This window comes from Drosophila guanche, unplaced genomic scaffold, assembly GCF_900245975.1.
Source record: "Drosophila guanche unplaced genomic scaffold, DGUA_6, whole genome shotgun sequence".
Lineage (NCBI taxonomy): Eukaryota > Metazoa > Arthropoda > Insecta > Diptera > Drosophilidae > Drosophila > Drosophila guanche.
Window position 1 is genome coordinate 536,257 of NW_022995743.1, and position 24,698 is coordinate 560,954.

Consider the following 24,698-nt stretch of genomic DNA (forward strand, 5'->3'; position numbering starts at 1 on the left):
GTATATCTGTCGGTCGTACGGGACTGTCTGTCCGTGCGGATGTGGGTGTGTGGGTGTGTGGGTGTGTGTCAAACTAACGAACCGCGCTGTCCTCTCACGCCCGCTCCCCGCCCACTGCAGTCATTTACAATACGTCTAAAAAGGCGCTGCGTGCTGTACGTGCATCAAGTGCGCTTCAAATGCACTTCATTGCCTCCGAGACACACACACACACACACACTGCATACTGCTCGGAATTCTTACTCATACACTTGCACACCCGTACAGAGTGCTTAGGCTTTGTGCTATACAAAGTAAATGAAATCGTGTAAGAGCAAAGAGGAAAGTGGAAAGTGGAAAGTGGAAAGTGGAAAAGAAAAAAAACACACACAACACGGAGAGCACGGGAAGTACGGGGAGCATGGAGCACACGGGCCACACTGGGGCAGACATCAAAAAGCGCTGGCTCAGTTGCCGCCACCTTTTAGCACTCGCAGCACACACACCCATGCACATCTGCACACACAGATACACATACACCGAAAGACTCGCGCACAATCAATTGCCTAAAGTAGTTTGTAAAATAAGATAAAGTTGCAGTAAACTGGGATCTCGGGGAAAGGATTCCGAGACAGTCTCTAATGAAAACGTAAAATCTTGCCCCCCTCTTGTCTGCTCCCCCGCCCCAAAAGAGCGACCTCCTCCTGGTTTATTTGCCCAAGATTTGTGAGCAAACATACATGGATTTCAGACTTTTTCCTCCCGGCTTGTTCTTTCTTATTATTTCGACTTACCTCCTCCGTCCGCCTCACCCTTTGCTTTGCAAACGGCGCACTGCAGTCATTTTACTTGTGGCCCCCTTGGGCAATTTTAGATCTCCTCCCCTGCCCCTGCCCCAGACCCAGACCCAGTCCTAGTCCTTGTCCCAATCTTTGCCCAATGCCTATCTCTAGCCCGACTCCAATCCCTGTAAGCGAATGTGACTGAGTGCGCTTGAAATTTTGAGGGCAGCCAAGCGAATTTGTCAAACAGCAAATACGAGTAAATAATAAAATCAAGTTGGCAGGCTGGTAATGTGCTTGAAATTGATTTTTTGTAGCAGCAGGACAACAAGCGAGACGGAGTGAGGACCAGGGATAGACACAGGAACAGGCACTGGGTACGGACAGGACCAACAATTGGCTACGGGGAGCAGCGGGATGTCTCGGTAAATATTTGGTCAAAAAATTGCCGTACAGGTGTTGAGTTCTCTGTTTGTTTAGTTTGTAGCTGGAGTCGGGCATGGATTTAAGGCAGTTTCAGTGGATCTCTCGAGGACACCACGGATAAGGGCTTCAATTTTCACTCACAGTCGGGCACTCGCCATGCAAAGTAGAATTTGTTTCGGAGCTGGCGCTGTCAGCTGAAATGCTTGCGCTGGAAAGCAACGAAATCCCCTAAATCAATAAAAGTTTCGATGGCTTAATACGAAAGCGGAAGAGGTCCATCGCCCAACTTCCTGGATGTGGCGGCGACAGCAGTCGCTGCTAACTCGGCTGCCGAAAATATGCCGACGCCAATGCTCCACCCCTTTATTGCATTCCCGTTGCATTGGCTGAGGATGGCTTGGGATGGGATGGGAGCGAGAGAATATTTTTATTGACTTAGTTTCGAGTGGCAGCGCCAAAAAGTTTCACAACTCTTACAGCCAGCCAACTATGCGCGGCGTCTCTATTATTGGGCTGCTTACTTGGGGCGTTGTCTAGCGGTAGTTTTTTCGGCTTTGCGATTACAAGTGAGATTTATATGGCCATTTCCGTGCCATTAGAGGAAGTTCTGTGCACTGCCTAGTCAAGTGTGCGGCCATAAAAATGCCTGCCCGAGGGACTACGACTCGTTCTCTCATTTTTCGCCCCTCAGCGCATTAACCAACAGTTTTTCATTTACTTCTCTTGTTCGCAGGCTGACTTGTCAACAGAGGCACGCCTAATGTCCTTTTGAAAGGATCCGGATCGTCCCCGGCCAGGAGCAGGTTCAACGGATGTCCACTGCGCCAGCCATTGATAAATTATCATGTGAGCAGCAGAAGGATGCAGATGGCAGCTGCAGCAAATGATGCAGCATAGAACTAACCCTCTTCATACCTTCCTTCCGTCCTGCCGCCCAGGAGTCCAACAGTCCAACAGTCCAGCAGTCCAGCAGTCCAGCAGTCCCACCTGCGACGACTTTTAATCTATTTTAAATGTGCAACGGTAATGGTACGGTGCGACCGGACGATGGTTCACAACGACCGTGTCCCTTAAACTGGTCGGTGGGACTTTCGTCCGTTTGTAACGCCATTTGTCAGCGATTTATCATCATCGTCGGGCCCCAGTGCTCGTATTCGGATTATTTATGATCCCACCTCATCGTATGTTGTCCCCCCGCATGTGCTACTTATAATGTCTACCGATAGTATAATTAATTGATTCACAATTTCATAATTGCAGTGAAATAAATGATTTTAGATTTTAAAACAGAATCCTTTTGTGTTGATCTTTTCAAATACGGGAGTGTTGAACGGTGTATGAAGACGGCAGAACCGAGGGATAGAACAGTCCCAGAAATTGGCAAAAAAGGCTTAGAGTTGCGGCACGCCCAGCTCACAGAGACAGAGGAGAAAGAGAGAAATAAGTGAAAACTTTTGGACGGAGTCCCAATAATTTCGCAATATTTGTGGCCTCATTTTGGCCCAATTTATAGTCGCGCATTTTACATAGATATTTATTTGTATATTTATTTAAAGAATTGATAATATCTTTTTATTGCGAATGGAGTAACAAACAAATCAGATCTGAAACGGTCGTTTTTGGGTACGTTCTGGGTACTACGTGCAGAATAATAACAAGATATTTGATGGTCTAGCCTAGGGATTAAACTTGAAAATCGCCTCAGGATCTGAGCTTGGCGTACAATTTCAATAACATTAACATGCAGCTAAAAATAGATAATTGTATAAATAATTTGACTATTGACTAGGGATAAATTTGTCGTATTTGCTTTGCGATCAGATTTCTGTCATCTGCTTGTGCTCTTCTGTATTCGCTGGTTTCTTTTTCTAATTTGCTATAATAATTGTATATTTGGATATAGTGCAGCAGCTTGAATAAATAAAATCTTGATTGGATTGCACTGGGCATTCTACCTACTTAGCACTAGCTGATAAGGTAATGTATAGAAATTCATGAGACGGAATGCTCGACTTTCGAACTTCGAGAGTTTCGCCGTTCTATTGCCACATTCACCACTGTCGCCACTAGACTCGGCTAAAGCGGGTTTGGTTCTAAACTAGACTACAGACAAGTTTCTTCGATTGGCAAGAGAAAAGCTTTGCTAAAAATGTATGCGCGTGAGCCATAGAGAGCCTACGAAATGAAAAGCTCCACGCAGGAGTTGCTAACAAGTGTCGTGGCAGCAGCTCCCGACGCCCCCTGGCTGCTGGTCTTCAGCGAGGGCGCTGGTGTTGGTGTGGGCGTAGACGTGGCATGGTTTGTGTCAATGCTAAGCAGCGTTGACGACGCCGTCAAGGTGGATCCTGTAACGGAAGCCGTTGGTGAGCCCGTAGGCGCTGACACCGCTCCAGTTCCGTTGAAGGCGGTCGGAGTCCCTGGCGAGGAACTGAGCTGGTTGGGACTCGGACTAGCGTAGCCCAGCATCGGAATGGGCAGCTTGCTGCCACTGGCCGTGGTCGTTGGAGAGAACTGCTTTGGTGGTACAAAGGACACGGCGGCCTTGGTGGTCGTGAGTATCAGGCCGGTGCTGGTATGCGGAATGGCCACGCTTGGCGGTGATAGCGGTGATGTGGGGAAGAAGTCCAGCGGATACTGAAAACGAATCCATATTTGTATTGAAATTTGGATGCGGGATCGTGTGTGGACTATACTAACCAGCGGCTGCGAGGGCGAGTGCGCCCCTGGTTGGCTGTAGTAGGTGGTTGGCGAGACGGGCGGACTCGGGTAGGGCCAGTAGACGAGCGGCGGCGGGTAGAAGGCGGACGCATGATGGTGATGGTGGTGGCCATGGTGGGAGCGCGGCGTGGCCAGAAGCGGGGTGTGAGGCGGCGGCGGCGCGGCCGCGTAGGCCTGGAAGGGCGTTCCAAAGTGGGCTCCCAGCACAGTGGCACCTGGATAGAGACGAGAGTGATGGTTATTCGAAGGAATTTTAGCACGACTAGAGGGGATATCTGTCTTAGGCATAATGGGGCATACAATTCGGGAAGAGGGGGGAGTAAGTGTTGTGAGTATGGCTTGGTTGAGTGGGGGAAGGAAGAACGACTATACATATACAAGATATGTGTGTGTATTCCGATTTGGCTACAGATTTACTGATAATACGATGGTATCTATCATCAGAAGATATTCCTATTTGTTGCAGTTGTTCTTGTTTTTGTTAGCAGCTGTCCCACAGTTCTTTTAGCAGTTGTAGTTGTGGCTGTCGTTGCGTTTCAGTATGCAGTATTTGTGGCTGTTTGCTGTTTGGTTGGGTTAGTGTGTGACCTCATCTTAGTACAAGTAATTATGTTGGGATTAGTAGAGGTAAAATTGGATTCAAAACACTCACCGTTTAGACATTGCAAATGGTAGGAGAGACATACATATATATTTGGTATTGTATTTGTATCGGTATTCTTACCACCTCACCCAGAGACCATGAAACATTTGCGCACATACGAGTAAGTTTAGACATTTGCCGATTTTTTGAGTTTGTTGTTTTGAATTTTGAGTTTCTTTGTTTCGATTTGTTTTGTTTAATCCAAGCACCAACCTTTAGAAATAAAATTTGATTATGCACCCGAAGAACTGCCAGCCTGGCAGAGGACAGAGTTACATACAAGATGCGTCTATGACTAGGTACGTTCATGATGGACATTCCACTTAGGGTTACGAGAGTATTACCAAAACAGAAACCGAAACGGAAACGGAAACGGAAACAGAGCCCAAAACAAACTTCCAATGCCGCTTCCATCTCCGTCGTTCCAACTCCAACCGCTCCGGGGCGGAGCAGCAACGCTGAAAACGCGATCGAGTCTAAAGCTAAGCCCAAGCCCGATACCCCAGTTACATGTACATATATGAGTGGGGGAGGGATATAGTGGGTGGGATATAGGGAATAGTACGGCTACAGGTAATAAAAGTTATCTAATGTATCCCGTAGAAAAAAAATTCACTTTGATTAGTAGGTAATTCTTGTGTGGAAAGGCGGATTTCTGTAGGTATTAGTGTGGGGGGGGGGTCGATCCTCTACACTTAATCAACGAACGAGGGAAAGGGATAGAGGGGCCGGGTGAAAGAAAGTGTGTAGTAGAGAGAGAGAGCGAGCGTTGATAGTTTTTAGGCGGTATGTTGATATTTTATTGATGTAAAATAAAAAAAATAATCAAAGATTGATCATCACTAAGAGCTAATGGTAAAAAGTTGGAATATCAAAATCTTAAAATGTGTTACACAATAAAAACGTTGCTGTGCGTACGAACTAGTTAAGTAGATAATTGGATTTTTATCTGGTTTAGATCTTTAAAGTGGCCGCTGGAGGAGGATCTGCCAACCCAAACCCCACGATTGCCACGTACTCGCACTCGCATAAAAACTACTAAAGGCTAAAGGTTAAATTAGGCTAAGGATTAAAAGCTAGGCAAGTCTTTCCCGTGCCTTTCTTTCGTTATGCCCCTCTTAGCAATACGAAACTGAATGTTAGACGCAGCAGGAGCAGTACCAGGATAGTGTGAGAGATAGTATGGAAGAGGGAGTAAAAAGGAGGGAGCGCTGAAATGGATAAGGATTTCCACATTCTGCGTTCTTCGATCGCCTTGTACTTATACTCATAAGTATAAGCACGGGTGTTTGTGTATTTGGTTGAAAGCCCAAGACACCAGTTACCGTTATCATGTACATAGACCAGACACACTAGACACTAAAGCGCCCGAACGTACGATAAGCAGGTCTTAGGTCTAGGACTACATATGTATGTATGAATGTAGATCCCTCCATGGACTAATAACTAAATTAGTAATGACAGTGAGAGAGAGGAAGAGACAGGAAGTGGGAGAGGGGGAGAACACACAGAAAAATATATTGACAGTGATATAAATATTTCCCGTTTGCGACTAACACCAGTTACGCACACTTAAGAGCTACACCATCTAGATCTAGATTATGCTAAATATACAATGTGTGTACACACGATATCAAATTCAAAAACACAATGAGAATATTAAACGACTATTGAACGCACGTCAGTGGGTGGATTGGATTGGGGTTTGATCTGGGGTTAGCTTTTCGTTGAGAGAGACAAAAAAGGTCTGCCTCGGATCAGATAACGAAAGACACAGGAAAGGATTTCGGACTGATTAAAATTAATGCCAACCAATATTACAAGTGGTACGATCTTATGTCTAGGCGTGTATCGTGTATTATGGACATTCCAAATATATTGTCTTACAGAATTTCTTTCTAAATTTCCTTAACTTTGAGCGCATGAGCCAACACCTGACGCCGTTCGTGGAATGAGTGCGAGTGTGGACTGAAGTAGACATTAAAATTAGATTGCACTGATTGGGCGATGGCTTGGGCGTGGGCAAGGCCCAGGCCATGCCGCACTTCCTCCACGAATGACATTAGCCTCTGTTGATTGCCTTCGAATCGGATAGGGGGAAAGGATCTCTTCGTCCCAGATCCCACAATGTCGAACACACACACGCCACACACACACACGCAAACACACACAGACACCAAGCGTCCGAATGCGGAACAAAAGTGAGCAAATAATTTTGGGATCTTTTGGATCCTCTGTTAGCGGGTGTTCAAATGCGTGTGAGTGAGTAACAGTGCAACATTATGTGTACATATGTATGTGTGTGTGTGCGCGTGTCTGCTATCGATATTATGTATATGTATATGTATATGTATATGCTTAGACCAAAGACAGGAATGCTTAGGCTGCTACGAGTACTCCATACAAGAAGAGTACTTAAGTACTTAGGGCTACTCCCGTTCCATTCCGTTCCAATCCTGGAGCGAAATCGATTCGCTATAAAATTAAGCTCTAAATTATGTCTGGTATGCATGAGTGTGTCGCTGTGGGTTGCCATGATGGAACATGATATGCGTGGATCGTGGATCGTGGATAGATGTGTGTTTATGTCTATGTTTGTTTATGTTTATAAAGCACTCCGCCGCCACTCACTATGCATTGCAAAACGGATTGGATCGGAGCGGAATGTGCACGAAGTGCTGGAGATGTCTCTCAATCGACTTGTAAGCGGAGACTTGAATCCAGGCTCAAATGCCAGGATTGTAATACGAGTAGACACTACTGGGCGTGCGGGTGAGTGCCCGCTTGGCCGCGCTGGCTGCTGCCGCCGCTCCGGCTGCGTCCTGCTGGAAGGCGTTTTCGTACGACCGCTTTATCGACGCCGGCTGCGCCTGCGCTTGAGCCTGGGCCTGGGCCTGTGCCTGTGCCTGTGCGAGAGCCAGGGCTGAGGTGGATGCATTCCCGGCCGCTCCGGCCTGCATGTAGCCAAGGGGAAAGTGTGGCATGTAGGGCCGCTGCATGAGAACGAACTGGGGCTGGCCGGATTGCAGCATAGCGTTGGCGTAGAGCTGCTGCTGCTGCTGCTGCTGGTGCTGCTGCAGGTAAAGGGGGTGCGATTGAAGCATAGCGTTAGCATACAGCTGCTGCTGCTGTTGCTGCTGCTGTTCGGCTGCAAGAGCTGCGGCGGCCTGCTGGCGCACCAAAAGGCTCTGCTGGGCTATGAACTGCGCCTGTTGCTGGGCTAGAAGGGCGGGGCTGGCGGCCGCCTGGGAGGAGGGCGGCGGCAGCGAGAAATTAAGTGGGTAGCCGGGTGGAGCCTGGCCCGAGAGGGAACCCAAGGCCACGGCTGCGTTCTGCAGCGAAGAGTGGGCGGCAGCGGCGGCTGCGGCCGACGGCTGGGAGGCCATGAAAGAGGCCAGTCCGCTGGCGGACGCAGCAGCTGCTGAGGTGGAGCTCAGTGGCGTCAGGAGGGCTGGGGTGGTGGGCAGGCCATGGTGAGCGGGGGCGTGGCCCTGAGCGTGCGAATGCGAGTGTGCGTGCGAGTGTGTGTGTGAGTGGGAGCCGGAGAGTGCCGACTGGGCGCCGGCTGGGGTCGGCGGCGACTGAGCTAACATACCCGTGGATAGCAGCGAGGGCTGCTTGTGGGCGTGCCCGTGGTGGGCCGGCGCCTGGGCGACGGGCGAGGCCAAGCCGCCGTTGAGGACCATGTTCATGTCGTCGCCGGAGCACTGGAACACCTCGATGTAACGGAATTTCTTGCCGAAGACCATGAACTGATTGTGCTTGCGCTGGGCGCACAGCCGCGCGGAGTCCTCCGAGTCCATCTGGATGAAGGCCTCGCCGCTGGGCTGGCCCTGAAATGGCGAAAGGATGAGAAAAAGTGTCCAGAACTGAGACTTAACCCTCGACTCACCTGCGCATTGATCACCATGTGCACACCCTGGTAGATGATGTGCTTGGCAAAGTCGTCCAAGAAGTGGAGGATGTGCTCCACCATGGCCTCGTAGGGTAGGCCGCGCAGCCTGATGCAGTTCTTTGTCGTTCCCGAGGTGATAAGGTGCTGTGGGGGATGGGGATGTGGGCACAGGTTAGCTGGGACCGGGACTGGGACCGGGGCATGGGCGTGGCCATGGGTGACGACACCCACCTGGGGCAGTAGGGGCAGCTGCATGGTGGGCAGCTGGGCGATCAACGGCGGCTGGCTGTGGCTGCTGCTCTCGAATGTCTTGGGGTCCATGGAGCGGTTGAGGACCTGCTGCACCTCGGCGGTGGTCGAGCGAAAGAGCTCTATGTATCGCTGCCCAATGGACTCGCGGTGCCGCCCCAGCGCCTTCGGGGCATCCCCCTCGTTGGCGAACAGCACGAAGGCGTCTCCTGTGGCCCTTCCGTCCGGCTTTTTCACAAACAGAACCCCCTCATTCGCATCCAGCACGTGGCAGGGCGCCTCTCCAGTCGTAAAGAAGTCCAGCTGTGGATCACACGTGAACGAAGAGATTAGTTTCGTCTTCCTGTAGGCGGATGAGACCTCTTTGTAATGCTTACCACTTGCTTGGCCGTGCAGTCGTAGGGCAGTCCCCGCATTCGGATGATCACCTGGGCCCCCTTGGAAAGGAAGGCCTGCGCCTCGTTGGATGCGCCACCGGCAATGGCCAGAAAGTCCTCTCCCGAGGCTCGGTACACCTCGATGTACCTGGCCCCGATGTGGTGCTTGTGCCGCTTCAGCGCCATGTCGCGATGCTCCTGGGAGACGAAGCGGATCAGGGCCTCGCCGTTACGTCTGCCCAGAGGGGACAAACAAAGAGCGACGCCGCCCCTGGTGGGTGGAGAAGGAAAAAGAGGGGAGAGCGCGATTAGAGACGATCGCTTGTAATCTGAGCTGACCCGGTGAACCCGTGTCTATCGGGGTCCAGGCTTATCAATGGGTTGGGGGTTGGCTTGGCCGCTTCGCTACTCACTTGGCTACGTTGAGGCCGCGGAAGAACTTGGCAATGTCCTGGTCGCTGCTCTGCCAGGGGAGTCCTCGGGCGCGCACGATGCAGTTGCCGTCGACCTCGTCGTCGATTGAGCTGCAATTGGATGAAGCTCGAATTAGAATTGAAATTGCATCGGGGGAGAGGACTCGTTATGCAACATGTGGCGCTGGGCTGGGCTGTCGTTACTTCTCGATCGAAAAACGTGACTTGGCCGACGTTTCGATGCGCACCACAAGTTCTTAACGATTACCAGGCCAAGTCATACAACATACGAGTATAAACATTTTTGCTGACTCTCCCAAAACACACAAACGCACACACTGCAAGTAAAGATTGAGACACACACACACACACACACACAGAGATAGGGAACACACACACAGAATGTGATCCAGAAAAGAGGCCAAGCAGCAAAAGCAACCAGAAACCGAAACAGAAAACAAATAAAACATGAATAATGCGGAGTGGAGAATGGAGAATGGAGAATGGGGTAGACAGACGAATAACCAAATCAGATTTCTGCCAGGAGTTCCAACTAATTGCCACTCCACAGTTGCCGGGGGAGTGGGTTTTCTGGTGCGGATTACCTTTCCACTAATTGAATATTTTTACGAGCGTAGCCCAAAACAGACACGGGTCCCGCCGGTGGGCTCTAGCTGTGTGGGCGGAGAGTGGACGAGGCGTTTCCTTCTACGTAACTGGAATATTCCAAGGCGATAGCGATAACAAAAGCCGTGCATTCATTCCACGCTAAACACACACAATACAAGCCCCAACTGGAGGCTGCTCTGATCCACAGTTACGACGCGGTCCGATCCGATCTGACCCGGTGATCGCCTTACAGCTGGCTGGCAGTGGCAGTACGTACTCGACCGATACTCTTCAAGACGAGCCCGAGCTCTTATCGCTTCCCAATCCAAACGGTAACTGACGAGGCAGCTACGAAGACGATGTCGAAGGCGACAACGACAACGACAACGACGGCCACGTTCCAGCGGCCGCGGCTTCGTGTCGCCTTCCAGTGTTTGGGGTCTGTCTGAGTCGATTTTTATGGGTTCGGTTCTCGGCTTTGAGTGAGTATTTTCTTGGGCCGACTGGCTGACGGGCTACGCTCGAAGAAGTGAGTGCCAGAAATCGAGAAGAATTGGATCAGCTGCACGCGGCTGCACGAGTGGCTTTTGGAGTGAGGAGGGAGCTACTCACCAAATTCCAGGCTCCAGAATCAGGGTGACCAGCTCGTTTGAGGCGAATTTGTGGCCTGAAAACAGAGAAGGAGAATCCATTTAGAGAACTCAGCACATGAACCGCTAAGAATCGTGTACTCACCTGCCTGGAGGAGGGTCTGGATCACAGTGACCATGTCGCGAGATTCGCGTATGTAAAAATCGTTGTCCTCCACCGATGCCGTATTGAGCTCTGTTTTGAGTAGTGGGTGAGGGAAATGATAGTTCATTAAAGGAAGATTGAAATCGATCGAGCAGTTGGCACTCACCGTTCAACATCTCTCCGATGGACTGGGGCACGGGCAGCGTGGGCGATTGCAGCATCTTTTTGACATCCTTGACGGGGACCAGGGCGCGCGACAGATCCCCGGACTTGTAGCGCAGGAACTCTTTGCGCAGGTCGCTGAACCGATTATAGTAAGCGGGAAGTTCCACGTCCTTGGCGCAGGCCTCGCGGTGCAGGCACTGCCGCAGGGGCAGCTGGCCATCTGTAATCAGCTGGATCTCCGTGTCGTGCAGCGACAGAGAGCGTAGGTAGGCATCAAACTGTGAGAGAGGAAGGAAGATTCAGAGAGAGAATGTCAGTAGGTGCAAGGTACAGTGGCAAGGGAAATGGCCCCACATTCCAACCATCGAAAGGTGTCTCGGGTCATAGTTGGTGCCACAATTCTAGGCTGCGACTACGCCCCAATGCCATTTGCCTAAACCCGTTTAGTCGGCTCTGCTGCCGCTGCCGCTGTTGCCGCCATACTTGCTGGCAATTATTGTCAATTAAACGAGAAGCAGCGACAGCAACCAGCAGCTTTCAGCCATGTCATCGTGAGTAAATATAACACGGCTTAATGTCGCATTACGATCCAGGGCAGGCCCCAAGGAATCGCAAGCCAGATCAGTGCGCTCCAATCACTAAATCCACTGATAGCTTACACCTTGGATTACAGGGGTTCATTCGCATCAGCATCCGCAGGTGAATCTCTCACATCCCCTCCATCTGCAACTACCTGCGACAGAGAGAACGGGAGAGAGAAAGAGAGGCGACTTTTATTGGCCCTATTGACGCAGCCAATTAGTATTCCAATCTCAGTAAATTGCGTCACGAGACGATCACGGATGCACTACCGATGGGAATATGCCATGGCCAAGGGGAGTGATTCCAAGTCTCCACATAAAATGGATTACAAGTAATCCCATACATCTCCATGGATCAGAGTCCGATTCTCCCATCATAGCGACTAAATCTGAACAGATCTGAACTGAACATCCCTGCAAGAGACATTCTGCAACCAATCGGAGTGCATCCTATTCTGGATTTAAGAAATGTCACGATGACTCGCTGTAATCAGTTGTAATCCGAGGAAATGCAAATAGAACCAGCAATGAATCAGCTCTGGACAACGTTTCGAAATGCTGTGCCTCTCGCTGTCGCTGTCGCTGTCGCGTCCGTATCGAGATCTTTTATCTCTGTCGTCGAACAATAATGTAAATATGTGAGTTTACAGAGCGACAATTCCGGACAGTCTACCCACCAGCCGGCAGACGTCTGTCTCTGGATGGGGGCTTGCCCCAGTAGTTGCTCCTCCGACTTATCAGCGGATTGGATAAGGTGATACCCAGGGTGGGTGTTGTGACCTATCCTAGCCCCCAAACGGTACGTGGAATCGAAGAGTAAAAGCAATCCCCCATGACGGAGCAATAAATGCGTTACGTCCACTCATCGTGACTCTCTCTATGGAATCGGAATCCGAATCCGAATTCGAATCGGTGCTTATCAGACACATCGGTGCCTTATACATACATATGTATATATATATATATATATGTATACCACGCAACACCATTAATGTCATTCATCTTTGACAAGAGCGCAACTCGATGCCCCATTAATACTTGAGAGTTGGGTTCAGAGTCACTTCGAGGGTGGCTTTCATAAATATCCCTCTCCTTCTCTCTCCGATGCTCTTTCGCTCTCTTTCCCCCACTCCTCTGCATCTCGAGCGGTCCGGTGTGGTGCAGGCCTAATCTTATCGGATTTTGGTGCCGGTTCCACCTGATAACACCAAATCCAAACACAACCCAAACAACCCGCAAAACGTGCTCTGCCTCTCTTTCCCCTTCTCTCTTCTTCCGCTAATCAGGCGAAGGATCAGGTGCCTGTATCTACGTACCTCTTCGATGGCCTCGTTGAGCGGCTTGCCTGTTGCCTGTGCCTCGGCTATTGGCAGAATCAGCTCGCTGCTGTTCTCCAGGATGCCGTTTGCGGAGCTGTTTCCGTTCCCCGTTCCACTGCCGATGCTGCTCGAGGCACTGCTGTTGGCATTGGTATTGATACTGCCATCGATGGCGCCAATGCCGATGGACAGCGGCGGTGAGCAGGCCGTATTGCTGGTAACGTTCGAGTTGTCCGAGGAGCTCGAAGTGGTGCGGTCCTTGATGAAGTAGCCATCGGGCCGGACGAGTATTTGTTTGGTGCCGATGATCTGCGGATGGGAGAGATGGGAGGGGAGCTGCATTAGTGGGGAGTACTTTCTTTGAGTGGTTCCCTCATCAAAGTAATTTATGTGTAAGCATGACTGCTGTTACCCCACTCTTATCAGGTGGCACTACCAGCTCTCAGCCACAGTCACAGGGGCCCCAACAATGGTCCTATCTCGAAAATCCGATAGTGGGGTGCACCTGCGACTCACTACCAAGTTTCTGGATGTTTCTTGGCAACAAATAGTGCCCTTTATTCTGTTGTTCTGTTGCACTAGGGATCAACAAGATCGTTGCTTGCGTCAGCGGATATGCAAAGAAGACGATACGAATCGGATTCGGAATAGGAATAGAAATAGGCATCGGAATGGGTATGGGAATCGGAATCAGAATGGAGCCAGCTGGAGACCCTGCAGGTAGCTGGGCCCTATGCAAATAGCCTATGGGGAAAAAGGAAACCGAAACGTTTACTTTTCTTTGTTTTCCGATTTGCGTGCCATCGATTTGCATAGCCATTGAATGCCTGAACAATACTTTGTAGAGGGGTAGGGGGGGGGGGGGGGGGGGGGGGGGGGGAAGAAGAGGGGGGGGGGCAGGAGAGGAGAACAAGAAAATATGTGGAGGTGTGCGGCGAAAAAGTGAAAGAGACAGCCTCATGTTAAATTCATCGAAGAGCCCTCCGCACCACAAAACACTCCACCACGAAACACATTTGGTTTGGGGTTAAGCGCGCCCCTAATTATGCCGTCTGGATGTCCCCGATGTCGATGGATGGACGCCTGTTGGAGAATAGAGAACGAAGAATTGGAGTATCGAGAATGGGAAAGGGAAACCTTTCCATTAACCCACTGGATAAGCAGTGCGGAGTGATCTGTGCCCATGAATGAAATTATGGCTGGCGTCTCACCAAAGCCAACAGCTCTTGGAATGCCTTGCATCTCGGAGACTCACAGCTGAGATTAGCATACAAGCTGCCACCGGAGTCGAACCATAAAGCCAGAGCCCGAGCCCAAGAGCGGAGCATTTAATATTTCCAAAGATAATAGCGCCAGAGCCAGAAGTTCCAAATGTTGGCGGAGTGGACCCAGAGTGGAGCAGAGATTTTAAATTCTGCGCTCACTGCACTCCATACTCTGGCGACTGTTTGCAGTTTGTTTGCGAATGTTAATTACCTTTAATTGTTGGCATACGAGTCATAACTAGCCTGCAATTAACGTGCCAATTACTGCGGCTGTGTGCTGCACGTGTGCAACGTATCAAATCAAGAAAATTGCTCTCCAACAAGAAATCTATAAGAGAGAAATGCAATCCCCGGAGATCGCACTCAAAGCGAGTCTCCATTTTGAAAGGTGACTCCACCCTCTTCGTCAATCTATATCGGATTGTTCAGATATTATAACAAAAAGCGAGCCAGGCCATGTCCGCCTCATTGGGCAGTCCACTTGCTGTCGGAATCAGAATTGGAATCTGAATTATGTCCATGTCTGGCCAAGTCCGTTCGCCTGCTCGATGCCCGTCACGATGACTATGACGATGACGAAATCGTTGCGGATGGCTGCCTAAGCCCTGGCCACATGAAGCACTTTATTCCGCTATCACTCCCAAGTTGCTTCCTATATGTGCAGATCGGAACCAGATCCAGACCTACTCTCTGCCAGACTCGCTTTACCGTTCATCCATTCGATTATTCTGTGGCTTAGAAATTTTCCATTAATTTTATACAGTAGAATGGTCGGGCGGGGGTCGGTTATGATCTGGGGTCTCGGCTTGAGGCACCTCATTAAAGCGTGAAAGGGGTGTCCGTGGGTGCTAGGGGACTTGCGAGAAATTTGAGCGAAACTTGACCCCATGACCTGTCCGAATATTGGCAAAAGAAAAATGAAATATTAATAATAACACTAATAACATCTCTTCGAATGCCTTCCATCTCGGGGACTCACCGCAGAGATTAGCATACAAATTGGCCCCAATGTCGAATCGTTTTGCGAAAGTCGCTGGAAACCAAAGAGCTAGAGTCTGAGCCCAAGAGCGCATCAATTAATTTATATAGATAATATTTTGGCAGACGCGCAACAACAAAAGCCGGGTAGCTAGACGGGGTCTAGATGCTCTGACACCCCGCACACAGGCCACAGAGCTTTCGGTTGGGTCCGACTTGGCTGGAGATTGAAATAATTGCGACCCCCTCAATGTCACTGCCGCTGCCCCAGATACTGTCTCTGACTCTGCCCCTGCCGCCATTAAATGCCACTTAAGATGAGTAGAAGTTGGAGGAGAAGCTGCACTTGCTAAAAGGTTGCGTGCTCCGTCCGGGCAGTAATAGAATCGAGGCAATGTCAACCTCGTGTGCAGGCAAACATCGGGTAAATGCTAGTAAATAGCTTCAAGAGCTGCTATTCCCATTCCCGTTACCCTTCTAGCCCATATGACAGAAAATGGCAAGCGATTTCCTTCAACGGCTGGAGAACGCAGCGCGAGAAAACAACCTTATATCGGTAGGTACTTATATCTAGAGCCCGAACACGCAGCCTCCTCCAGCAATTGAGTGGCCGCCACGTAACTCTGTCCAGCAACATCCAAGTTTGTGTGCAGTCAAGACTGTCGTCGAGTATTGGGCAAATAGAATTGCAATTTGAAAATATCATTGAACCCATCGGAGAGGGAGGAGACTCTAGCAGGGAAAAGCAGACGCTTCTAATAGAGTGATTATTTTGGATTGGATTGAAATGGATTGGATGGGAGATGTCACCAACGACACTGACATTCTCGAGACCTCTCCAACTCAATCACCGCCTCAACCCCATTACATCATTTTAATTTTTTGATTTTCTGTGTACTTTCTTGGAAAACTTAGCTTTGGAGCCAAAGCAAACAGATTTTAATGGCTGCTTCTCGAGTCGAGACGAGACGGACTCTGGCGATAGTTTGTTGAGGGATTTCGTAATGCCGTGTGGCTCTGGTCTGCGACAAGGTTGCTTCGCCACCGACAACAGGGAGGCCCCTTGGATGTTTAGAGATTTGTTTTCAAACAATTAGTGTCAAACGCTCGGCAAACTCAAAATATGCAAATATCCATATATAATGTCTATAATGCCACCCTCTGCCTATACATATAAAATAATGTTATGAAGGGTATCCCAGACTTCGGCTACTAATGTGAGTGGTGCTTCCCCTTTGGTCTCTGGTGGCGAATCAAAGGCGAGAGGTTTGTTTTCGTTGCTTCTGTAACATAAGCGACCAGCCAGCCACAGACTCCAGCCATACCACTCGACACCACGCCCATCCATACAGTTAAAAGTGCAGTATGCTCATGCCAGTGTGTGTGTGTGTGGCGTGGTGTGAGGGGGACCGTTATCGCACAGCATTCATTAATTAAGGCGTAGACGAAATCCAGCGCCCGCTCTCGAGCAATTGATCAAAGCTCAAACAAAATGGTGGACAGTAAGTATGCGGCGCCAGAGAAGCTTCACTACTAATATCAGAGAGGGCCAATGACGCTACCCCCTGATGGAGGGGCCCCCCTAGGCAAGGCTCAAATTACTCACCTGACCCGTGGCGACCTCCAGCAGAACGAAGACGAGCAGTATGATCTCCTTCTCGTCCGATCCGAGTCCGGGTCCATTCTGGCCGCAGGTGGCGATGTACAGAGAGACAACGTGATCGGGCACCTGCATCTTATATTTCTGTCTCGCTGGAGCTGGATCTGGATCAGGAGCTGGAGTTGATTTTGATGCTGATGCTTATGGGGATGATGCTTGATGATGGCTTAATTGACTTTGCCGAGATCGATTGGACTATTGATGCTGCTGCTGCTGATGCGGCTGCTGCTTCTGATGATGATTATAATGATGATTTGGCCACATTCCAGCGTTCGGTACTTTGTTGTTTGGCGTTCCGTGTTTCCAGCGAACTGCGAGCACTCTCTTACTGTGCTGGCTTAGCGGGACTGCATCTCACTGCTGCTTCTCGGCCATTGGCTGTGCCTGCGAATGGAGTGGAAGAACGAGAGTGGGAATGATTGCACAATGCACTTGGACTTTAAACATATACCCGGCCACTGGCCATATAAAAACACTAATTACTAGTGCGTTCAAGAAATGTCAAACAAAGCGAATTGGCCCGTACTAAAACATTCCCAACCCAACAAATCGAAGCTAAACTAAACAAAAGCCAGAAAAAACGAGAAAAAAAACCTAAAACGAAGTGCGCAAAGCGAAAATTCAAAAAGAAAGCCAAAGTCCGTGCGCAGCCGATTCGTGAAACTTGCCAACGCTTGACACTTTGGCACCTTGAATATGCAATTCAATCAGCTGTCCAGGTTTTCTGGTTTCCTTGCTTCTATGAATGGCGCTTTCAGCTACAGCTACAGTTACAGCATTGCAGTGTGCAGCGTGCAGCGTTGCTGACGTTCACCTGCATTTGTGCTGGTAGTACCTTCTAAGACAGCTGCTTCTGCTATTGCAATGCCATTGACGTCAAAAGGGTCAAATTGAAATTAAAGTATTAACCCGCATGGCGATTTGAAATTTAATTTTACTCCACGACAAAGTGGAAATAAAGCGAAAACGACGACGAAAAATTACAGTGCAATTTTATGAGCATTTTTAATGTGAAAAGTTTTACTTTTAATGAAAACAGAAACATACTCCAACCAACCGAACGACCGACAGCGACCAGACCAGCTGACTGTCTGTCCGTCTTACCGACTCACAGGCTGACTGACTCGCTGACTTACTGGCAAAGTTCATCAAAATGACGCTCATGGGTTAATCGGGGCGCGCAGGCGCTGTCGTTCGTCCCTGCTCTCTGCTCTGTTTTTAGTTTCTGTGCGGAGCGCACTTTATGATTACTCTTTGTTGCAATTAACTTTTAAAATAATGCATACGTGCAAAAGGCCAAGATTTCGTAATTAAGCCAGAAGCTAAGCACTTTCCGCGGGTCGGGGCTGGGGTCCGATCCGATTCGAGTCGGATCTTCGTACCATATGGCATATCGGACGGCTCGGTTTGCTTTTATGTCCCACACTTCACTAATAACTCAAATTGCTCAAGCAGATTTATCATCTCTCTACTCCTCCGCTCTCCCAGTTAGCTCTGGTTCCGCCTGGTCAAAAACTCACTAGTGATGGGGAGGATGGGAGGCAGCGTATGCTTGGTTGACTTTTTTCACTCTCGTCTTTCTTCCTTCTTCCCAGCTTTGGTGGCTTTTAGAGTGACCATGTCTTAATGAGCTATTCCGGCTATGTTTTGTGTATTGTTTTTTACTGCTTACTCCATCCTCCCTGTCTCCCGTTTTTCTGCTACTGGGACATCTTCATTCTTAATATGGGCCATATGGGCGTCCGATGGGAGGGTTCCCACGTTTGGCGAGCCCCAGATTTGCCTTAAGAGCTGTCTGGGAGAGCCCATCATGGGATAGAGTTGACTTTAAACTGGTTTACTGGGTATTTCCGACAGCCAAAAATCCCCGTTGGCGATCTCTGGGGTCAGTACACGTGAATTGTCACCTTGTTGACCACCGAGTCAATGGAAACTTTGCTCCAAAGTGTTAAATTTCCTGTTCCGGACTGGCCCTTTTAGAAATTAAACCGAAAATCGCTAGAAAATTTCTTGATCTACTACTTTGTTATGACACTCTTTTTAATAAGTCATGGGATGGAAAGGGAAGACAAGTACTGTCAGTACTGTTATATGGATATGAAAGTTTTCCCTTTCGTTGTGCACTTGAGAAACCTGGGAAACTGGGCCCATCCCCTTGGACGTACGTTTTTCATTAATGAATAACGGTTCACGATTTTGGGTCCAATTAAGATGGACCGTAAGAATGGGTCAGAAGACAATGGAGCAGCGCTGGAGCCGTCATTAAAAGAAGAAACTCAAAATAACCGACTCGAACGCAAAATCAAACTTAACGCAAACGAAGCCGTATTAGAAGCCGAAGTGGAGGCAGAAGCCGAGGTGGAAGTGGAAGTCGAAGACCGGACCACGACTGGTGGCCGTTACGCTTTTGAAAGACAATACAATAAAACTGGTGATTAAATATAAATTAGTGACAGGCGCAGCAGCAAAGGCAACAAGAGCAACGAAAACCAATGCAATTAATGAACTGTTGCCTGCTGATTGATAAACCAGAAAGCGAGCAGATTTTACAGCGCTTTTTCGGTCTTGCTTATTAAATTATGAATTGCGCAAGTTTTTCTGTTTTATGCACTGTTCCCGCTCGCAAATCTGATAGCTGTCTGCCTCTGGCCATTGGGGCAACAGGAAACTAATGATTGCGCAAATTGTTGGCCAGAAATGCCAATTGCCAAAGTTATTTTGCCAGAAAAGAAAAAAAGTAAATCGTTAGCTCAGACTGCAACTGCTCTCCATCTCTCTCTCTCTCTCCCTCTCTTCGGTCTTTGGTCTAATGCTAGCTCACTCGTAAGCAACAAGTGCAGCGAGTGGCTCTTGTTTGCACCCGAGGCGACTCTTAGATACCCTACCAAGCATTTGACCTACAGTTGAGGTGCCCGTGTAAGACATTCAGGAAGAAACTGAGTCCGGACTATGAGTTTAAGGTTTAAGTTTAAGGCTCGCCGTAATGTCTTACCCGAAACCGATTCTAATGTGACCGCAAACACAACCTTATATGATGGGCTTTGTGGAGAAGGGTATCATAACAAGTCCCAGCCTCTCTGTCTTTGCCTATTCCGAAACTTCTCTTTTACTCATTTCTTTCTTCGTCGTCTTGGTTTTTGTTAACTGTAAATATGTTTTCACTTTGTTTGAACATCCACCTTTGCGCGGGCCGTTGTCTCTGTTCATTCACTCTTTTGTGATTATGCTCGGTAAATTTCTCACCTATGGCAGCAGAAACTCTTCTCAATCGGATTTCTTGATGCAGCAGGTCGGTGTGTAAATGATATCTTATTTTGCTCTCTCTCTTAGAAGTCCTCCCTCTGTGACAGCGGGTTCTCTCTCTTTCTCTCTCTCTCGAAGCGCGGCGACCTAACTGTGATTTCTTTGCTTATTTCTTTTCAACACGGTGTATACATATTGCACTTATTGCCTTTTTTATATTTTTTGGTTTTTATTGCACTTTCTTTTCTCGTCAACACGCTCACACATATAAAACTGTGTGTATAGCTGTTTGTTTCGTATTTTGATATATTGTTAACAGCCAATGCCTTCACTGCACTGGCGTCTAGTAGCTTTAACTAGAGACTAGTACACTTGCTTAGACCGCGATCTTAATACCAACAATTAGACAAAGGGGATACAGAGCGGTAATGGTACGGAGCGTTGACGCCAACGTCGGCGTATACAAGCAAACAAAAAACAAGTCACTTTTTGCCTCCACTACTGCTGCTTCTTCTTCTTGCCTGTTACTACCACTTTTAGCTGTTGTCTTTTTTCTAGTTTTTGGCCGAAGCGGGAGAGGTGTGTGAGTGAGTCTCAATGTGTGCCTGCGTGCATGTGTGTCCAGCACTCCGACTCAGGCAACCGTCGCGTCCGCTGTGATCCAAGCGATAGACAGCACAGAATATTCAGATATAATTTATAATAATTCGGCTGAAAACCATAGAATATTTAAGAATCTCAGCGTTTCTTCGATTTGTAATAAACGAGCGACGGACGAAGAAGCGCCCGCTACGAACCTGCCTCGACGAAAATTCAAACGGTAATTCGCGCTCTTTTCCTAAACCAGAATATATATGGTATATGTACATATATACGTGGCCACTAACATATCCGAGAGAGCGAAAACCACCGAGAGAGGACAAAAACCGATCCCCTTCAGGTAACCACGAACCTACTGGAGAGAGAGCGTACGCTCACGAGAGGTTGCGCGTTTGACTCAGGTGTAGGGAGAGTTGGTGGTGGTGGCATGCCAAGCCAGATTCCAGCACGCACACACAGTCCGTGTAAAACCCGACTGCGTTCTCCGAGTGTTTGCCAATAGGCATATGTATGTACACATATGTGCGTACTTGGAGTTGATTGTTGGCCCGTAAACAAACTCCGCAGAGGTACCGGAGAGTAGACAATGCTCGGATAGAACTGCATTTCGAGAACGTTTTTTTGGCCTGGCCGAAGCTTTGAACTGTGATTGCTACTACTCCTCTACTACTACCTCACCCCCACCCCCCCCCCCCCCCCCCCCCCCCGCCGCGCCCCCCCCCCCCCCCCCCATCCCCCCACACGACGTCGCGTCAACGCCCCCCTCACCCGCGCGCNCTCGAGAAGTTACCTGCGCCGACTGCTCAGCTCCACTAATACATACGAACAGCAGCAAGCGTACACGCATACACCTGTACTTTCACAATGTGTTTGTGCACCGTCGTTCTTCCTCTTCGCTTGCTCAACTACCAACAAAACTGCCTACGTACATACCTGTTTGTCTTTCGGGGGCAGCGCTGGAGGCTTAGATACATTATCAGCGGCAGTTGGCGGTTTGAGATTCACTTTTGGCCAACGGTTAACTCTTTTCTATATTCGAATATGTATCGACTACTTATTTATTTGACTCTTTGTGTCGTTGGAAGAGCTGCTGCAGCAAGCAACAAGCGACGACGGCGACGGCGACCTAATGGCTAACACTTGAGGAATCCAAACGCGTTTTGGTCTAAACGGTAGGCAGAGAGCGACTGTAGATACAGAGAGTGAGAGAGAGCGAGAGAGTGCATGTGTGTGTGCGTGGGTCGCTTACCCGTGCATTGGAGGTGGCCGCGTGACACTACTGAAAGTTACGATAAGTATCGATCTAAAACTTAAAATGAACCAGCAACCGCGGAATTGCAGATTCCGTGTGTCAGGCTAAAAGTTCGTGCTGCTGCGTGACAAGCTTTTAATGCATTAAAGATTAAGAATATTGCACAATATAAATATTTATGTGTATAAAATGGCATACTGATGGGGGCTACGGAAAGGAACGGCTCTCCAAGGGGAAATTGGTTATTTTCACAGAATTATCTCATTCTTGAAACTGCGACTCAGCTCCTTGTGCGGCAGGACAATGCTGTTGAGCAGTATCTTCTCGGCGGGCACCTGTACGAAGCAGCCTAAAATGGGAAGTGAGATTTGGTCAGAAGGCCACAGTCCACATTTCAGAGCACTCTCCCACTTACCCAATATCGTTATGGAGGGATTTAGCTTGCCCTCGTTGTTGAACAACGGCGGATTCTCCATCTTTGCAAAGGGCTTGTTGGGGTCCGGGTCGCTGGGCGTGCCCTCAACGCGGGCCCAGGCTCCGATGGTAGAGCCCCGCCCCACAATAGAGTGGAGGATGAGCGTGTGGTCGTGAATTTGGGCTTGCTCAAGCACGATGGACTCCTTGATACGCACTCCAGGGCCGATGGTGACTCCCGGACCAATGGCCACATTCGGCCCCAGCTGCAGGTAATAAAGAATAACGAGAATGTGAAGAGGGGGATCGTTACACTGAGATCAACTGCTACAAACCACTGCGCTGTGGTGGACCGTGGCACTGGGATGCACGTAGACATCCGGCAGGACAGTGCAGATCAGGTTGCCGTCGCCCTCGCCGCGCTTCGAGCCCACGTTGGCCAGCCGTTCTGGATGCGTGCGCTTATAGAGACCTAGGTAGTGGCGATTGGCGTAGATGGCCGAGCCGGCGGTCTTCAGTTGGGACCACCAGTTTGGCACGGGCATGGCAAAGAGCTGGTTGGTGCCCGCCAGGGGAGTCAGCACCTCCTGCTCCCACTTGATGTGGCCCTGATCTCGGCCGTTTCCGTTGCCGTTTCCATTGCTGAAGCCCGCGCAGCCGTACTCCAGTCCATGGGCATGGAAGATTTGCGCCAGCTGGGTGAAAATGTCCATGGAACATACGTAGACGCCGCAGTTGATGAACGTCGACACGTACGAGCTTGGCTTCTCCACGTAGTGTGAGACGGCTCCGCTGGCGCGGTCAAAAACGAGGCAGCCGTAGTGCAGGGACTGCTGCCGGGTCGCCTCCGTGCTCATGATGGTAACCAGGGCGCTGGAGGGACGCCGGGTGTGGAAGTCGTACAGTTCCTGCAGCGGAAAATCGGCACACACGTCACCATTCAGCACGAAAAAGGCCCTAGGATTACCGGCCCGTATCTGATCGCGAAAGTGGTACATGCCACCCGCCGTTCCCAGCGATGTGAACTCCTGCAGGTACCTGCCAAATGGACACGTCATTCGTCCTCTCTCCATCACAACTTTCTGCGGCTGTCGCTCACCTGATGTTGATGTTGCTGCTGCTGTACAAGGCCTGCATGTCCCCCACAAAAGCCTCCATCTGCGTCTGCGGGTAGTAGCCGACGATGAGGATCTCCTTGAGCTCCGGCAGCTGAACGCAAGCCTCAATGTGATGGGCTATCAGGGGTCGACCGGCCAGTGGAAACAACGGCTTGGGTGTGTCGAGCGAGAGTGGCCGGAATCGCGTGCCCTTCTGGGGTCCGCCAATAAGAATTACCGCCTTGAGCATGGTGTGCGTTGTGGGATGGGTGGGCAGCTTGCTTGTGACTAATAAGTCCACCAATTGATAATGATTCCTATATCTATTTGTGTTTACGTTGCAGCAGAAAAAAGTCTCTTCTCGGTCAGCTGATGGCGCATAGTACGCCGACAGCCCGTTAGGTGGCGCAGACAGGTGCAGCTCTGTTTTGAGGACTGTTTAAACGGGGCAGCAGGCGCCTTCACCATAATTTCTTGATGATAATGATTTTTCACACATATATACATACATACATATTTATTTTTTATTTGAAAACAAAAACCACTTTAACACTTGTCTTTAATACACATCTCAAAGCTAATTAAACGAAATGTAGGGGATTAGATTGGTGGCTGTAACTGCAATACTCCTATGGTTGCAAACAATGCCAAAGTGCTGCTTAGCGCACCAGATCCTCGGGGTTGAACATGCCACGGGCACGCCTCAAAATCGAGTCCTTGCTGGCGTCGTAGGGGTGGTCCTTCGATGGAATCTCCAAGACGGCTGGCACTGGCGAAGTGTGGGCATCGATGACATGGCGAATTAGCTCGGCGCAGTTCTGGTTAATCAAGATGATGTCGATATCGTCGCGCTTCAGGAACCGCTTGAAGCAGTCCTCCAGCTCGCTCACGGGAGTGTTCTTGTCCACGACCATGAAATTGGGGTGGCGATTTTTGTTTATCTCGCCCACGCCCCCCAGCAGGAACCCCACGCAGGTGTCCTCATCGCCGATGACAGAGATCAGTTTACCCTTGATTGCAGAGTGCAGAGCCATGTTGTTTGCTAGTTAACTTTAGTTTTGGAGTTGCAAGTTGAAGAAAAAACTTTTATTTTCTCTCGGTCAGCTGCTTGGTGTCTATCACATGACCCATCTGCTTCTTCCTCTCTACAGGGTTGCTACATGTTGCGAGTACACAGGGATGTCATTAGTGCAGAGCCATCTGGCAGAAGTTGGTATTCATATAATATTAAGTGGGACCAGAGAATATGAAATTTTCCATCGATACAGCTATACAATATTATATCTCTCATCACAAGT

The 24,698-nt window shown here is 49.3% G+C and overlaps 3 protein-coding genes across 8 annotated transcripts; all 3 read right to left on the bottom strand.

The window, feature by feature from the left end:
* Positions 1 to 3,059: 3,059 nt before the first annotated feature.
* On the bottom strand, positions 3,060 to 21,734 carry LOC117592066 (RNA-binding protein fusilli). 6 transcript variants are annotated; one of them, XM_034285569.1, is made up of 13 exons: positions 20,038 to 20,811; positions 16,741 to 17,178; positions 12,889 to 13,200; positions 10,993 to 11,269; positions 10,827 to 10,916; positions 10,704 to 10,758; positions 9,483 to 9,593; positions 9,070 to 9,340; positions 8,675 to 8,995; positions 8,441 to 8,587; positions 8,144 to 8,381; positions 3,885 to 4,120; positions 3,060 to 3,821 (listed from the first exon to the last, which is right to left on the bottom strand). In XM_034285569.1, exons 2-13 carry the CDS (start codon positions 16,867 to 16,869, stop codon positions 3,363 to 3,365), a joined length of 2,646 nt encoding a protein of 881 aa, XP_034141460.1. In that variant the 5' UTR covers positions 16,870 to 17,178; positions 20,038 to 20,811; the 3' UTR covers positions 3,060 to 3,362. The 6 variants fall into 6 exon arrangements, with proteins under 6 accessions (XP_034141460.1, XP_034141459.1, XP_034141458.1 ...); XM_034285568.1 differs by having other exon boundaries at positions 8,441 to 8,995; positions 20,038 to 20,818; XM_034285567.1 differs by lacking the exons at positions 3,060 to 3,821; positions 3,885 to 4,120 and having other exon boundaries at positions 4,478 to 8,381; positions 20,038 to 20,828.
* Positions 21,735 to 21,988: 254 nt separating this feature from the next.
* LOC117592068 (mannose-1-phosphate guanyltransferase alpha) lies at positions 21,989 to 23,769 on the bottom strand. The gene is made up of 4 exons (XM_034285572.1): positions 23,403 to 23,769; positions 22,639 to 23,341; positions 22,305 to 22,569; positions 21,989 to 22,238 (listed from the first exon to the last, which is right to left on the bottom strand). Exons 1-4 carry the CDS (start codon positions 23,648 to 23,650, stop codon positions 22,138 to 22,140), a joined length of 1,317 nt encoding a protein of 438 aa, XP_034141463.1. The 5' UTR covers positions 23,651 to 23,769; the 3' UTR covers positions 21,989 to 22,137.
* A 144-nt stretch (positions 23,770 to 23,913) lies between these two features.
* On the bottom strand, positions 23,914 to 24,529 carry LOC117592072 (V-type proton ATPase subunit F 1). Its single transcript, XM_034285579.1, has one exon. It carries the CDS (start codon positions 24,432 to 24,434, stop codon positions 24,060 to 24,062), a length of 375 nt encoding a protein of 124 aa, XP_034141470.1. The 5' UTR covers positions 24,435 to 24,529; the 3' UTR covers positions 23,914 to 24,059.
* Between the last annotated feature and the right edge of the window lie 169 nt (positions 24,530 to 24,698).

Coding starts and splice junctions, on each gene's coding strand:
- LOC117592066 (XM_034285566.1), bottom strand. CDS start 16,869: ATGCAGGTGCCCGATCACGTTGTCTCTCTGTACATCGCCACCTGCGGC. Junction 9,341..9,482: donor CGCGGCCTCAACGTAGCCAA/GTGAGTAGCGAA, acceptor TCCACCCACCAG/GGGCGGCGTCGCTCTTTGTT. Junction 8,382..8,440: donor ACATGGTGATCAATGCGCAG/GTGAGTCGAGGG, acceptor TCGCCATTTCAG/GGCCAGCCCAGCGGCGAGGC.
- LOC117592068 (XM_034285572.1), bottom strand. CDS start 23,650: ATGCTCAAGGCGGTAATTCTTATTGGCGGACCCCAGAAGGGCACGCGA. Junction 23,342..23,402: donor AGCAGCAACATCAACATCAG/GTGAGCGACAGC, acceptor TCCATTTGGCAG/GTACCTGCAGGAGTTCACAT. Junction 22,570..22,638: donor CGGTCCACCACAGCGCAGTG/GTTTGTAGCAGT, acceptor TATTACCTGCAG/CTGGGGCCGAATGTGGCCAT.
- LOC117592072 (XM_034285579.1), bottom strand. CDS start 24,434: ATGGCTCTGCACTCTGCAATCAAGGGTAAACTGATCTCTGTCATCGGC.